Source organism: Phyllobates terribilis, unplaced genomic scaffold (genome assembly GCF_046119375.1).
Source record: "Phyllobates terribilis strain yellow unplaced genomic scaffold, ASM4611937v1 Scaffold_7__3_contigs__length_470593459, whole genome shotgun sequence".
Classification (NCBI taxonomy): Eukaryota; Metazoa; Chordata; class Amphibia; order Anura; family Dendrobatidae; genus Phyllobates; species Phyllobates terribilis.
In genome coordinates, this window is record NW_027362767.1 from 136,229,079 (window position 1) to 136,241,381 (window position 12,303).

The window sequence follows — 12,303 nt, forward strand, 5'->3', positions numbered from 1 at the left end:
CCACCTCCCCCAGTATCTGGACTACGGTCTGAAGTGTGTCAGGAAGTGGGGACTGGAGAGGTCTTACATTGAGAGCAATACGAGAAGAGACCTATATGCTCATGTATGTGGGACGTTCTTCTTTTCTCCACTGGCCCTGAGAGATTGTGTCACCACCGCCCTGCAGGAAAGTCTCAGGTTCCTAAACGGGAAACGACTTCCTCCCAAACTGTTTGACATCTCTTGGCTTTCACTACATAGTCGGCTCTTTGTCAGGGGGAACCTGAAACATCTGAGTGTCTCTGATCGGAATTGTCCCCTTGGTTGTCAGCAGGAGGAGACTATGGAGCACTTTATCTGTGATTGCTCGGGAGGGAGGAAGATCTGGGAGGAGGTGTCAGGTAATCTAAAAATCCCCAGACTTCTGACCCTAAAGTATCCTGACATAATCTATGGTGTCCCATCCACTGTCAGTAACATCGACAGAGAGACCATGTACATTATAATCAGTGTCATAAAATACTATCACTGGCACATGAGAACCCGGGTATCACTGCACAATGAGCCGTTCGATCACACCGCTGCAGCCAATCAGGTGATATCAGAACTCCGGTGGATAAAATCACTAGAAGTTGGAAGGAGTCAGAAAAACATAAAGTTATGGAGCAACGTAAAATTCAGTTAGGGAATATGATGATGATTATTATTATTATTATTTTTTTTTTTTTTCCGCAGGCGTGGACTTTTTAATTTATTTATGTATATGATCTGATTATTTTAATGTTTTTTTTTTTTTTTTTTTGCATATATAACCCATGTGATTTGTCTTTTTGTAATACTGGATGATTTTTGTTTGTTATAATTGTATTTATGTTTGTTTTTATAATAAAAATTGCCCCCTATGTACAAGAATAAAACTACTATAATACTGCCCCTATGTACAAGAATATAACTACTATAATACTGCTCCTATGTACAAGAATATAACTACTATAATACTGCCCCCTATGTACAAGAATATAACTACTATAATACTGTCCCTATGTACAAGAATATAACTACTATAATGCTGCTCATATGTACAAGAATATAACTACTATAATACTGCCCCCTATGTACAAGAATATAACTACTATAATAGTGCTCCTATGTACAAGAATATAACTACTATAATTCTGCTCCTATGTACAAGAATATAACTACTATAATACTGCTCCTATGTACAGGAATATAACTACTATAATACTGCTCCTATGTACAAGAATATAACTACTATAATACTGCCCCTATGTACAAGAATATAACTACTACAATACTGCCCCCTATGTACAAGAATATAACTACTATAATACTGCCCCCTATGTACAAGAATATAACTACTATAATAGTGCTCCTATGTACAAGAATATAACTACTATAATACTGCTCCTATGTACAAGAATATAACTACTATAGTACTGCTCCTATGTACAAGAATATAACTACAATAATACTGCTCCTATGTACAAGAATATAACTACTATAATACTGCTCCTATGTACAAGAATATAACTACTATAGTACTGCTCCTATGTACAAGAATATAACTACTATAATACTGCTCCTATGTACAAGAATATAACTACTATAATACTGCTCCTATGTACAAGAATATAACTACTATAATACTGCTCCTATGTACAAGAATATAACTACTATAATACTGCCCCCTATGTACAAGAATATAACTACCATAATACTGCTCCTATGTTCAAGAATATAACTACTATAATACTGCTCCTATGTACAAGAATATAACTACTATAGTACTGCTCCTATGTACAAGAATATAACTACTATAATACTGCTCCTATGTACAAGAATATAACTACTATAGTACTGCTCCTATGTACAAGAATATAACTACTATAATACTGTCCCCTATGTACAAGAATATAACTACCATAATACTGCTCCTATGTTCAAGAATATAACTACTATAATACTGCTCCTATGTACAAGAATATAACTACTATAATACTGCCCCTATGTACAAGAATATAACTACTATAATACTGACCCCTATGTACAAGAATATAACTACTATAATACTGACCCCTATGTACAAGAATATAACTACTATAATACTGCCCCTATGTACAAGAATATAACTACTATAATACTGCCCCTATGTACAAGAATATAACTACTATAATACTGCTCCTATGTACAAGAATATAACTACTATAATGCTGCCCCTATGTACAAGAATATAACTACTATAATTATTGTTCCTAAATACAGGAATATAAAGTGCCTTGAAAATGTATTCATGCCCTGAGAAGTTTTCCACATTTTTCATGTTACACCCACAAACTCAAATGTATGTTATTTATTGGGATTTTATGTGATATACCAACACAATGTAGCAAGTATTTGTGAAGGGCAAAGGAAATGATACAAGGTTTTCTAAGTATTAAAAAAATATAAATCTGATAATTGTGACGTGTATTTGGATTCAGCCTCCCTGAGTCAAGTCTTGTCACCGATTCTCAATGGGATTTAGGTCTGGACTGTGACTGGCCAATTCACACACGAATATGCTTTGATGTAAACCATTCATTGTCGCTCTGGCAGTATGTTTATGGTTGTTGTCCTGCTGGAAAGTGAACCTATGCTCAAGCCTCAAGTATTTTGCAGCCCCTAACAGGTTTTCCTTCAGGATTGCCCTGTATATATCTCCATCCATCTTCCCATGAACTCTGACCAGCTTCCCTGTCCCTGCTGAAGAAAAATCTCCCCACAACATGATGCTGCCACCACCATGTGTGACAGTGGGGATGGTGTTTTCAGGATGATGTGCAGTGTTAGTATTCCACCACACATAGCGTTCTGCATTTAGCCCAAAAAGGTCTACTTTGTTCTCATCTGACCAGAACACCTACTTACACGTGGTAGCTGTGTCCCCTACATGGCTTTTTGTAAACTGCAAATGGGACTTCTTCTGGCTTGTTTTCAAGAATGGCTTCTTCTTGCCACTCTTCCATAAAGGCGAGGGGTGGGGCATCTTTTTTCTACCAATGGACATTTGGGTATTTAAACCATCCTTCGGAGGCAGTACAAATTGTGCGCTAACTCCACCCACAAAGTAAGTCTTGGTGCCGGCACTGGTGTTAGGACGTAATCTTTCATTGCACGCACCTCAGCGTTCAGTAGTGAACACTGTGTCACAGAGCAAGAAAAAAAATTAAAGGGCCGGTGGCCATCAAAACACAGCTGCCCAAGCACTGCGGTCCCTAGGAATCTACCCAGAGGCCGGAGAAAAGGTCATCACGGGCCATCAATGGCCCACGGGCCTGAGGTTCCTCACCCCTGAATTAATAGTTGTCCTGTGGACAGATTCTCCCACCTGCGCTGTGGATCTCAATATGGAATCCCAATAGAATTCATTTAAGTTTGTGGGCGTAATGTAAAGAAATCTGTAACTAGTATAATTTACAAGAAAACACCTAACTGCTATAATACCGCCATTCATGTGATACTCACCATTGGGAGCTGAACACTCCGTAGAACACAGTGTTTTCCGAGTCTTCTGAATTGTGCAACACCACGTGACGTATGACATTGAAGGGGAAGTTGTCCAGGTAGTTGCAGACAAGTTGAGCTTTTAGAAACGTCGTCCATCTTTTCTGTAGAACTTTGTCTCCTCCTATGTCGTCCTGGAATTATAATGGAAGACTATATCCGGCCATATTGAATATAGATGGAATTGAATACTAGCCTTTATGGCAAGTATTAATCATCACCTTGCACACCCGGGCAACCCTGGACACCATCACCTTGTCGAAGAAATCAAATTCTTTCCCAGTCTCCTCAAAGAAAAAGTAGACCTTGCCGGTAGAGTCTGGGTCCTGGATGTAGAACGACCCCGCAAATGAGGCATCGGCTAAAACAGAAGGAAATAATGAATATAGGGGGCACTCAGCCTGCCACTTGGAGGACAAACACTGCAACCCCCCCTTGACTTAAACCTCTGCTCCCTATAAGGGGCAGGAACCTAAAGTGAAATTCTCAAACAATTGTGTTTGCAGTCCCCTTTAAGACAAGATGGAGTCATTATACATATTTCTTACAGTGCAGCCAGCCCAGAGAGGCGTCTGTCTTGAGGGGCAGCCGGGTACCCAGGCTCCTGAGGATGATGGGCTCGTTTCCTATGAATTTGTTCATGGTTCCAGTATACAGCTCCCCATCTACAAGGAAAGAGGACAATGAATGTTACCTAGATACCTGGAGAGCTGGGTGAGAAGAGACATGGCCGTTCCCACATGCATCAGTCATCACCCTGCTTTCTCATAACTAAGAAATGGGCTAATATGGCATTGAACCCCGGCCATCCCAGCACAGCCCCCCACTTTTGATGCCCACCCTAGGCATACTTACCCACCATGATGCCTGTGTGTGAGTGCTCAGGATCAAAGGGCGACTGACCCTTCCCTTCAACCGTTATGGTCTCGTTGTTTTGATTAAGCAGCAAAGAAAATGTGGTCAGGTCCTGAAATTGACAAACAGATTGTAAGCTCTTTGGTCCAGAATTCACTTCCGATATCTCCAAACCATACACCTACAGCACCAAAACTCCTAAGACAATGATAGATTGTAAGCTCTTTGGTCCAGAATTCACTTCCGATATCTCCAAACCATACACCTACAGCACCAAAACTCCTAAGACAATGATAGATTGTAAGCTCTTTGGTCCAGGATTGACCCCCTGTGCTTCCAAACTGAAGAACTTGAGGTCCAATTCTCCTAAGACGATAATAGATTGTCAGCTCCTCGTGTCACAGCTGATGAGGTCATGACGCTTCTTTCAAGTTGCTGCTTAATTGCGGAGCGTAATTGGTTAATGAGTGTGAGGGACGTAATTTACTGATTAACCGCCCTCTTGTGTAGTTATAGGAGCGGCGTAATGTGTGAGTAACAGCGCTCTCAGCTACGGCTCTTTAATCACTAGATATATTATATCTGCGTCAGGACGAGCTGTTTTCCTCTGTTATCAGCCACTTCACAGGCTCTTCTCCTGGCTGTATTGTGCCTAGCTCTGGTATTACTGTGCTGCAGATCGTGGTCAGACAGTGCCTCTTCCTACATCCTGCCTCTAGGAGGAATCTGGGGAAAAGGTGCAGGTACTTACCACATAGGTGCAGCTTGGACTAAAGGCATTGGTCCCGCAGACGTACAGGTGGGTGGCATTTAATGGGAGCAGAATTCGAATGAAATTCAAACATTCAGTCTAAAAATACAATAAAAAATGTCAGGGTGTACGTTTATTTTCAATATTGACCTATAGGTGTTGCTGGTGTGTCTGGATTTCTGAATTCCTACAATGACCTCTAGGTGTCGCTGTTGTGTCTGGCATTAGGCTTAGGCACTAAAGTGCACATATGGCACTCACACACTGCTTATTTGAGGCGGGGGTCTGACTTTGTCCTGTAGCCTATGTCTTCATATATAACATCATGTGTGTTATCAGGTGACACCTCGCCGGTTCTCACCTCTTTCCGCGCTTTAGACTTACAGTTGTCAATCTGATCGTGTTTAGAAGCCCAGGAAATCTGAGGGAATAGAAGTTGCAGAGGGAAATGTTGGTCAGGGCCTATAATACAGACCTGTAAAACATAGCACTTCACCAGAGAAACAGCTCCATGCAAGAACAGTCCCTAGGACAAACAGTCATCCGCAGAAACAATCCCTCGTAGAAGCGATCCCCCAAACAAACGGTCCTCAAGAGAAATTGTTTCCTTTAGCACAGTTCCCACAAGACAGTCCTCCAGACAAACAGGTACCAAGATAAATAGTTCTTGAAAGTCAAAGACCAAGTCCTTCAGAGATGAAGTCCTCCAGAGAAACCTCAGGAAATTAATCATTAAAAAACAAATAGGCCCTCAAAGGACTAGTACACCACAGAAACAGTCCCCAGAGACATAGTCTTCTAGAGATAAAGTGCTTTAGAAACACCATCATTCAGAAAAATAGTCCACCAAAGCCATGGTCCTCCATAGAGACTGTCCCTCAGAGACATGGTCCTCCAGAGAAACAGTCCATCAGGGACATGGTCCTCCAGAGACTAAGTCTCTCAGACACATGGTCCTGCAGAGAAGCAGTCCCTCAGAGACATGGTCCTCCAGAGAAGCAGTCCCTCAGAGACATGGTCCTCCAGAGAAGCAGTCCCTCAGAGACATGGTCCTCCAGAGAAGCAGTCCCTCAGAGACATGGTCCTCCAGAGAAGCAGTCCCTCAGAGACATGGTCCTGCAGAGAAGCAGTCCCTCAGAGACATGGTCCTCCAGAGAAGAAGTCCCTCAGAGACATGGTCCTCCAGAGAAGCAGTCCCTCAGAGACATGGTCCTCCAGAGAAGCAGCCCCTCAGAGACAAGGTCCTCCAGAGAAGCAGCCCCTCAAATCCTCAAAGCTATGGTTCTCCATAGAAGAAGTCCACCAGAGATATGGTCCTGCTGAGAAGTCCCTTAGATACATAGTTTATCAAAGGCACTGTTCTCTCATTGAAAGTGGGGGTCGTACCTTTCCTGTCAGCTGGATGTTCCCGGGGTCCTTCATGCTGAAGGCAAGGATGTTGTCCCTGGCGCCCACATACAGCATCTCCTTGTCCTCTGAGAGAAGCAGGCGATCATAGTGCTGGATGTCACTTCTACTGAAGATGTTGACTGATCTGGATGGGTCACCTAAGACACAGGTAGCAGAGGTATTACAATAATGACACCTGTCTGTGGTGACCCTGGAGAGGGCATGGTCAGACTCAGTCACAGGTTTGTCACATGTCTACCAACATTACAATCTTTACATAGGAAACCGCCATGACCCTGCGGTGAAATATCACATGGTACAACCTGTTCTACTGGTTCTCCAGGGACTTTCTGCGGGTGATGGGACCCGAGTCTGATCACTTCTAGTATCAGAGTCAGTAAGAATCTTCCGGTGAAAAAAGTCATGTCTGCTTCAGGAAAACCTGGGAGACAACCTCAGTTAGAGCTGCAATATTAGTTTTCTCCCAGCCTTTCCAGGAAACAGTCTTCCAGAGAAACAGTCCATACTCCCAAGTAACAGTCTCTTGGAGGCTAGTGGAACAGCCCCTAAGAGACCTAGTCCTCAAAGGAAACAGCCCCTAAGAGACCTAGTCCTCAAGGGCAACAGCCCCTAAGAGACATAGTCCTCAAGGGCAATAGCCCCTAAGAGACCTAGTCCTCAAGGGCAACAGCCCCTAAGAGACCTAGTCCTCAAGGGCAACAGCCCCTAAGAGATCTAGTCCTCAAGGGCAACAGCCCCTAAGAGACCTAGTCCTCAAGGAGAACAGCCCCTAAGAGACCTAGTCCTCAAGGGAAACAGCCCCTAAGAGACCTAGTCCTCAAGGGAAACAGCCCCTAAGAGACCTAGTCCTCAAGGGAAACAGCCCCTAAGAGACCTAGTCCTCAAGGGAAACAGCCCCTAAGAGACCTAGTCCTCAAGGGAAACAGCCCCTAAGAGACCTAGTCCTCAAGGGAAACAGCCCCTAAGAGACCTAGTCCTCAAGGGAAACAGCTCCTAAGAGACCTAGTCCTCAAGGGAAACAGCCCCTAAGAGACCTAGTCCTCAAGGGAAACAGCCCCTAAGAGTCCTAGTCCTCAAGGGAAACAGCCCCTAAGAGACCTAGTCCTCAAGGGAAACAGCCCCTAAGAGTCCTAGTCCTCAAGGGAAACAGCCCCTAAGAGACCTAGTCCTCAAGAGAAACAGCCCCTAAGAGACCTAGTCCTCAAGGGAAACAGCCCCTAAGAGACCTAGTCCTCAAGGGAAACAGCCCCTAAGAGACCTAGTCCTCAAGAGAAACAGCCCCTAAGAGACCTAGTCCTCAAGGGAAACAGCCCCTAAGAGACCTAGTCCTCAAGGGAAACAGCCCCTAAGAGACCTAGTCCTCAAGGGAAACAGCCCCTAAGAGACCTAGTCCTCAAGGGAAACAGTTCCTAAGAGACCTAGTCCTCAAGAGAAACAGTCCCTAAGAGACCTAGTCCTCAAGGGAAACAGCCCCTAAGAGACCTAGTCCTCAAGGGAAACAGTCCCTAAGAGACCTAGTCCTCAAGGGAAACAGTCCCTAAGAGACCTAGTCCTCAAGGGAAACAGTCCCGAAGAGACCTAGTCCTCAAGGGAAACAGTCCCGAAGAGACCTAGTCCTCAAGGGAAACAGTCCCGAAGAGACCTAGTCCTCAAGGGAAACAGTCCCGAAGAGACCTAGTCCTCAAGGGAAACAGTCCCTAAGAGACCTAGTCCTCAAGGGAAACAGTCCCGAAGAGACCTAGTCCTCAAGGGAAACAGCCCCTAAGAGACCTAGTCCTCAAGGGAAACAGCCCCTAAGAGACCTAGTCCTCAAGGGAAACAGTCCCTAAGAGACCTAGTCCTCAAGGGAAACAGTCCCTAAGAGACCTAGTCCTCAAGGGAAACAGTCCCTAAGAGACCTAGTCCTCAAGGGAAACAGTCCCTAAGAGACCTAGTCCTCAAGGGAAACAGTCCCTAAGAGACCTAGTCCTCAAGGGAAACAGTCCCTAAGAGACCTAGTCCTCAAGGGAAACAGTCCCGAAGAGACCTAGTCCTCAAGGGAAACAGCCCCTAAGAGACCTAGTCCTCAAGGGAAACAGTCCCTAAGAGACCTAGTCCTCAAGGGAAACAGTCCCTAAGAGACCTAGTCCTCAAGGGAAACAGTCCCTAAGAGACCTAGTCCTCAAGGGAAACAGTCCCTAAGAGACCTAGTCCTCAAGGGAAACAGTCCCTAAGAGACCTAGTCCTCAAGGGAAACAGTCCCTAAGAGACCTAGTCCTCAAGGGAAACAGTCCCTAAGAGACCTAGTCCTCAAGGGAAACAGTCCCGAAGAGACCTAGTCCTCAAGGGAAACAGTCCCTAAGAGACCTAGTCCTCAAGGGAAACAGTCCCGAAGAGACCTAGTCCTCAAGGGAAACAGCCCCTAAGAGACCTAGTCCTCAAGGGAAACAGCCCCTAAGAGACCTAGTCCTCAAGGGAAACAGTCCCTAAGAGACCTAGTCCTCAAGGGAAACAGTCCCTAAGAGACCTAGTCCTCAAGGGAAACAGTCCCTAAGAGACCTAGTCCTCAAGGGAAACAGTCCCTAAGAGACCTAGTCCTCAAGGGAAACAGTCCCTAAGAGACCTAGTCCTCAAGGGAAACAGTCCCTAAGAGACCTAGTCCTCAAGGGAAACAGTCCCTAAGAGACCTAGTCCTCAAGGGAAACAGTCCCTAAGAGACCTAGTCCTCAAGGGAAACAGTCCCTAAGAGACCTAGTCCTCAAGGGAAACAGTCCCTAAGAGACCTAGTCCTCAAGGGAAACAGTCCCTAAGAGACCTAGTCCTCAAGGGAAACAGTCCCTAAGAGACCTAGTCCTCAAGGGAAACAGTCCCTAAGAGACCTAGTCCTCAAGGGAAACAGTCCCTAAGAGACCTAGTCCTCAAGGGAAACAGTCCCTAAGAGACCTAGTCCTCAAGGGAAACAGTCCCGAAGAGACCTAGTCCTCAAGGGAAACAGCCCCTAAGAGACCTAGTCCTCAAGGGAAACAGCCCCTAAGAGACCTAGTCCTCAAGGGAAACAGCCCCTAAGAGACCTAGTCCTCAAGGGAAACAGCCCCTAAGAGACCTAGTCCTCAAGGGAAACAGTCCCTAAGAGACCTAGTCCTCAAGGGAAACAGTCCCTAAGAGACCTAGTCCTCAAGGGAAACAGTCCCTAAGAGACCTAGTCCTCAAGGGAAACAGTCCCTAAGAGACCTAGTCCTCAAGGGAAACAGTCCCTAAGAGACCTAGTCCTCAAGGGAAACAGTCCCTAAGAGACCTAGTCCTCAAGGGAAACAGTCCCTAAGAGACCTAGTCCTCAAGGGAAACAGCCCCTAAGAGACCTAGTCCTCAAGGGAAACAGCCCCTAAGAGACCTAGTCCTCAAGGGAAACAGCCCCTAAGAGACCTAGTCCTCAAGGGAAACAGTCCCTAAGTGACCTAGTCCTCAAGGGAAACAGCCCCTAAGAGACCTAGTCCTCAAGGGAAACAGCCCCTAAGAGACCTAGTCCTCAAGGGAAACAGTCCCTAAGAGACCTAGTCCTCAAGGGAAACAGCCCCTAAGAGACCTAGTCCTCAAGGGAAACAGCCCCTAAGAGACCTAGTCCTCAAGGGAAACAGTCCCTAAGAGACCTAGTCCTCAAGGGAAACAGCCCCTAAGAGACCTAGTCCTCAAGGGAAACAGCCCCTAAGAGACCTAGTCCTCAAGGGAAACAGCCCCTAAGAGACCTAGTCCTCAAGGGAAACAGTCCCGAAGAGACCTAGTCCTCAAGGGAAACAGCCCCTAAGAGACCTAGTCCTCAAGGGAAACAGCCCCTAAGAGACCTAGTCCTCAAGGGAAACAGCCCCTAAGAGACCTAGTCCTCAAGGGAAACAGCCCCTAAGAGACCTAGTCCTCAAGGGAAACAGTCCCTAAGAGACCTAGTCCTCAAGGGAAACAGTCCCTAAGAGACCTAGTCCTCAAGGGAAACAGTCCCTAAGAGACCTAGTCCTCAAGGGAAACAGCCCCTAAGAGACCTAGTCCTCAAGGGAAACAGCCCCTAAGAGACCTAGTCTTCAAGGCAAACAGCCCCTAAGAGACCTAGTCCTCAAGGGAAACAGCCCCTAAGAGACCTAGTCCTCAAGGGAAACAGTCCCTAAGAGACCTAGTCCTCAAGGGAAACAGTCCCTAAGAGACCTAGTCCTCAAGGGAAACAGCCCCTAAGAGACCTAGTCCTCAAGGGAAACAGCCCCTAAGAGACCTAGTCCTCAAGGGAAACAGTCCCTAAGAGACCTAGTCCTCAAGGGAAACAGTCCCTAAGAGACCTAGTCCTCAAGGGAAACAGTCCCTAAGAGACCTAGTCCTCAAGGGAAACAGCCCCTAAGAGACCTAGTCCTCAAGGGAAACAGCCCCTAAGAGACCTAGTCCTCAAGGGAAACAGTCCCTAAGAGACCTAGTCCTCAAGGGAAACAGTCCCTAAGAGACCTAGTCCTCAAGGGAAACAGTCCCTAAGAGACCTAGTCCTCAAGGGAAACAGTCCCTAAGAGACCTAGTCCTCAAGGGAAACAGTCCCTAAGAGACCTAGTCCTCAAGGGAAACAGCCCCTAAGAGACCTAGTCCTCAAGGGAAACAGCCCCTAAGAGACCTAGTCCTCAAGGGAAACAGTCCCTAAGTGACCTAGTCCTCAAGGGAAACAGCCCCTAAGAGACCTAGTCCTCAAGGGAAACAGCCCCTAAGAGACCTAGTCCTCCAGAAACTGAGTCCCTCAATGAAGGCTGCATTGGAGGTCATATTGGTTGTCACTCAGCTTTCCCAGGAACCGGAACGGCCACTTACCCCGCTGGAATGTGATCCTGGGTACAGGCTCCGCGTCAACATACAAAAGCAGCACCACTGCTAACCACTGACTGATCACCCAGCGAGGCATGACGACAAGAAGACGATCACAAGCCCCAAATATTGCTTATGTCCAAGATCTGTGAAGAGAGAGCGGAAAGTGAGTGACCCCCAATGCCAAAGTAGCACTATATCTACAGAATATGTCACAGTGTATCTGTCAGGAGGTAGAGGGAACGATCTACAGAGCACTGAACTTCTCCCTGACAGATGTATATGTGTTAATCAGTGGTGCGATGCTCTGCAGGTTGTTTTGCTGCTATTCATGTAAATGGAGAAGGAAACCATTAGATTCCTCTTTATGGCGGATGTTGGGAGATTCTCTGGGGTAATATTCCAGTTTTGTGTTTCGATGTCGGGCTCCTGTACAATATAACATGCATGTAGGATGAGACAGCAATAATAAGTTATAGGTGTCACCGCAGAGGGTTCTGGGTAATGATATCGAGACCCTGGTGACATTATCACGTGGATTCGCTGTAATTCGAGGCGACTCTGTGTTATCCTGACGCTCGGATCTCTAAGGCTTCAGTTATATCCGGACCCCTTATATTACGGTGTTCAATTGCGCCAGGTCACATAGTTATGTGATAATCGATGATTGCACCCAGCGACAGTGCGGGTATGACTGGCACCATTATGGGGGCACTGGCCTGATCCCTAGACTTTTCCTCATTTGCATTCACTATGATGTTGAAATTGCGTCTGACACTGACCACAACTTCCCTAACCGTGGCCTACAGGTCCCATGATGGGGGCAGCGTGGCGGGCAGACTCCGGTTATATGGCTGTGTTTTTCTAGCATCAGTGATGTCACTGCGGTTCCACAGTGGTTTCCCGTAAAGAAGAAATTTATACAGTGGAGGAGGGGAGCG

The 12,303-nt window shown here is 46.0% G+C and overlaps 1 protein-coding gene across 6 annotated transcripts in view; it reads right to left on the minus strand.

Annotated features, from left to right (window-relative positions):
- SEMA4A (semaphorin 4A) overlaps positions 1-12,303 on the minus strand; it is an 83,519-nt gene that overhangs the window by 24,609 nt on the left and 46,607 nt on the right. For all 6 annotated transcript variants that reach the window (XM_073639243.1, XM_073639240.1, XM_073639242.1 and 3 more), the window contains 8 exons: positions 11,369-11,508; positions 6,536-6,696; positions 5,511-5,570; positions 5,150-5,248; positions 4,399-4,510; positions 4,092-4,208; positions 3,765-3,904; positions 3,505-3,677 (listed from right to left, as the gene is read on the minus strand). In XM_073639243.1, the coding sequence (XP_073495344.1) occupies positions 3,505-3,677; positions 3,765-3,904; positions 4,092-4,208; positions 4,399-4,510; positions 5,150-5,248; positions 5,511-5,570; positions 6,536-6,696; positions 11,369-11,459 (953 nt within the window). In that variant the 5' untranslated portion in view covers positions 11,460-11,508. The remainder of the gene's footprint in view (positions 1-3,504; positions 3,678-3,764; positions 3,905-4,091; positions 4,209-4,398; positions 4,511-5,149; positions 5,249-5,510; positions 5,571-6,535; positions 6,697-11,368; positions 11,509-12,303) is intronic.